Source organism: Curcuma longa, chromosome 16 (assembly GCF_044706935.1).
Source record: "Curcuma longa cultivar G26 ecotype Majalengka, Jawa Barat chromosome 16, ITB_CL_G26_1.1, whole genome shotgun sequence".
Classification (NCBI taxonomy): domain Eukaryota; kingdom Viridiplantae; phylum Streptophyta; class Magnoliopsida; order Zingiberales; family Zingiberaceae; genus Curcuma; species Curcuma longa.
In genome coordinates this window covers 1,141,152-1,144,061 of record NC_133876.1, presented here as the reverse complement: position 1 = coordinate 1,144,061, position 2,910 = coordinate 1,141,152, and the positions used below count along the sequence as shown (strand labels likewise).

Sequence of the window (2,910 nt, the reverse complement as noted above, 5' to 3'; positions counted from 1 at the left end):
TAGAGGCAAAGATAATTGAATTTGCAAGGATTTCTGAACAAACTTTTATAGTTGAAGGTTCTGTTAAAACGTCTAAATATAAGAATAAGAAAAAATGATCCAAGAAGGAAAAGGGAAAAGAAGCTGGTCATGCTGTTGTTGGTTGACCCCAAAAGCAATTCAAAGAAATAAATATAAAAAGAAATTTAAAAGCAAACTGACTAGAAATGCTGTGGCAAGAAAGGTCATGGCTGCAGCAGCAATTGGGGTTTGGGGGCGTTAGAGGGATGGGATTTATTTTTTGATTTCCACCCTATACTTTATATATATATTATATTTATTTTAATTTAAAATTTTAAATCTGATAAATCCAAACAGAGCAGAGTCTATATTAATGTAAATAAATAATATTATGCACGCCAAACGATCCCTAATTGCCCTTTTTCATTTTTTAAAACTTTTATCAAGCTTAATCCAAATGCATTTTTGATATAAAAAGTATACAATTAGTTAAAATCAAAAAAGTTTCTTTTTGCGACAAAGAATTTAATTCCTCCACAAATTTGATGCCATAAACAGGTACCGAAATCCGATATTCCCTAAAAAGATTTGATAATCCTGGAATAAGATTTGTCTTTCCAATTAGAGAAAGGTTCGTCGAACATGAAATTAAGGAATTGACAAAAGTTGTCCGAAATGAAGCCGTCCATATCCACCAACCACAGAGCCGAAGCATTCCCTGGCCCACAATTTCCAACTCATATAATTCCCAATACGTACCGACTGCAAGTAATCCACTTCCATGGAATATTGTTCTTCACTGAAACAATAACATCACCCATTCCCTCTAAATTTCTTTTTGGATTTTATTGTCTCAAATTTTGTTTTTCTGAATCATACATTTCAAGTTTAATTCAGGATTTCATCGTCCGTAAGAATCAAGCAATCGAACATATATGTTAATTATCTCATCGCCCTGTTAACTTAATTGAGTTCCCTGCAAAGTCAAAGTCGACAACATGGGAAATTTCAACTCTCAATAGATAACATTAAGAATTGGACCGACCACGGCAGCCCCGTTTCATACGGTCAGTAATAAAAAATATATATATAAAAAATAGAATAATGATATAATATTAACAATAATGCAATTCTCAATCTTTTCCTTGGTTTCTTCTTTTACTATTAGGTGAAGCTGACTTTGTTAATCTTAATTGCTAATTACTAATTAAAACGCATGTAACCGTCCAAATTGCTCAGAGACTTTAATGCTCACAGAATCACAACTCATTTGAGATGAATTATACGGTCAAAATAGAATTATTAATTATTATTTTTTAATAATGCAGAAGAAATTAGTATCCTTAAATCTTAATGCTTAACTAGTAAGGCAACTTAGCCTACCCAACAAAGACCTGTCGGTGGGCTCCACCATGAACATTACCTCGTGTCAAATTTTTTGGCTCTCGTGCGTACGCCAGATAACACCCGATACGTTTTATTATTTTTTTATTTTCAAAGCGACCCGGAGATGCCGGAACGAGCGTGAAGACTCGGACTTCCACTTATACCCTCGTCGGTTGGCGTGATCAATGAGAACATTATCGATTTCATCAAAATTTAATTTTTATCCATTATAATAAATTATTTCATAATAATCAATTCAATTTAGAATATGATCCATCCATTAAGTATTTGGATGAAATGAGTTGGATGATTCTATAATTGAGTTGGTAAATTTATTTAAGTGGATAAGGATCAAAATGTTGATAAAATTAAAATAATATTTTTTTAATAATGATTAATTATAATTTTTTAATTTATTTTTTTTTATAAATAGTTATGGTGAAATGAAATGGATTGGATGAGACCCGCCGGTCCGGTGTTTTATTTGCGTGCCTGTGGCTGAGTCAGCAGTGAACGATGGGCCCTTTGTTGAGGGGGGCCCTCTCGACTCGATAAATACTGCTGCGAGAAGGAGGGTAGGTTAGCTCTGCCGTCCTCCCTCGCCCAACTTCAGTGCTCTATCTTCCACGTCTTGCTCTTCCTTGTATGGCAGCCTACTGGACGGGACGATCGGTAGCTGCAGGAAGCCTCGGGAAGCGATTCCTCCACCAGATCCGTGCCGCTTCGCCCCTCCCTGCCGTCTCCGTCGCCTCGCCGGTGATTCCTTCCAGGTAAGTTCCTGCATGCGTTTTCCTAGAACACTGTTTCTGTAGATCCATTTGCATGTTTCTATTTGTCTTTTGCTTCTTCGGGTCACCGACCTCACACCGACATCGCCAAAAAGGAGAGCTGGTTGGTGGACTGCTATGTGATTGTGCAAAATGAAGCGCCACCGTACGCAGTGGGGGGTGTTTCAATTCTTACAATAGCGTTCACAACCGTAGGATATATCCCGGCGAGATCATCGTCGACTGGCATCTGACGAGTGTCGAACTTGTAGGGTCAGGGCGGTGCACGAGTCGTGGTACGACAAGAACGTGGACGAGCAGGTGCGGCCGGGCGTGGTGCCGGACTATGTAATCGACGGCGGAAGCTCTGACAAGTACTGGGGGCCACATCCCACCACCGGCGTCTTCGGCCCGGCTGACGACTGCGGCGCCTCCGCAGCCGGGATCGGCGGGAAGGCAGCGACCGGCACAGAGGTCAGTGGCTCGTCGGAGGTGGAGAAGACCGTGTGGTTCCGCCTCCAAGAGGGCGTCGACAAGGCTCCCTACGCCTAAGCAAGTCAAAGCGTTAACATATATAATAATAGTCTACTACTACTAATAAAGTGCGTGGAATAATTATTCGATGGTTTGCTTTTGGTTTCATCGGTATGGCGTGCTATTGTTATGGTATATATATATGTAATGATCATGACGATATCGTAAGCGGATTGCATTACAATGTTAAATGCTTCAATATTGTTCATAGCTTTATATTGAT

The 2,910-nt window shown here is 39.5% G+C and overlaps 1 protein-coding gene across 1 annotated transcript; it reads left to right on the top strand.

The window, feature by feature from the left end:
* Positions 1-1,984: 1,984 nt before the first annotated feature.
* On the top strand, positions 1,985-2,910 carry LOC141847817 (late embryogenesis abundant protein At5g17165-like). The gene is made up of 2 exons (XM_074735905.1): positions 1,985-2,156; positions 2,426-2,910. The coding sequence occupies exons 1-2, from the start codon at positions 2,032-2,034 to the stop codon at positions 2,703-2,705; spliced, it is 405 nt and encodes a 134-aa protein (XP_074592006.1). The 5' UTR covers positions 1,985-2,031; the 3' UTR covers positions 2,706-2,910.

Bases quoted from the DNA above. Each gene is read 5' to 3' on its own strand.
- LOC141847817 (XM_074735905.1), top strand. From the start codon at position 2,032: ATGGCAGCCTACTGGACGGGACGATCGGTAGCTGCAGGAAGCCTCGGG. The intron at 2,157-2,425 runs GTAAGTTCCTGC...TCGAACTTGTAG, and splicing joins TCGCCGGTGATTCCTTCCAG to GGTCAGGGCGGTGCACGAGT.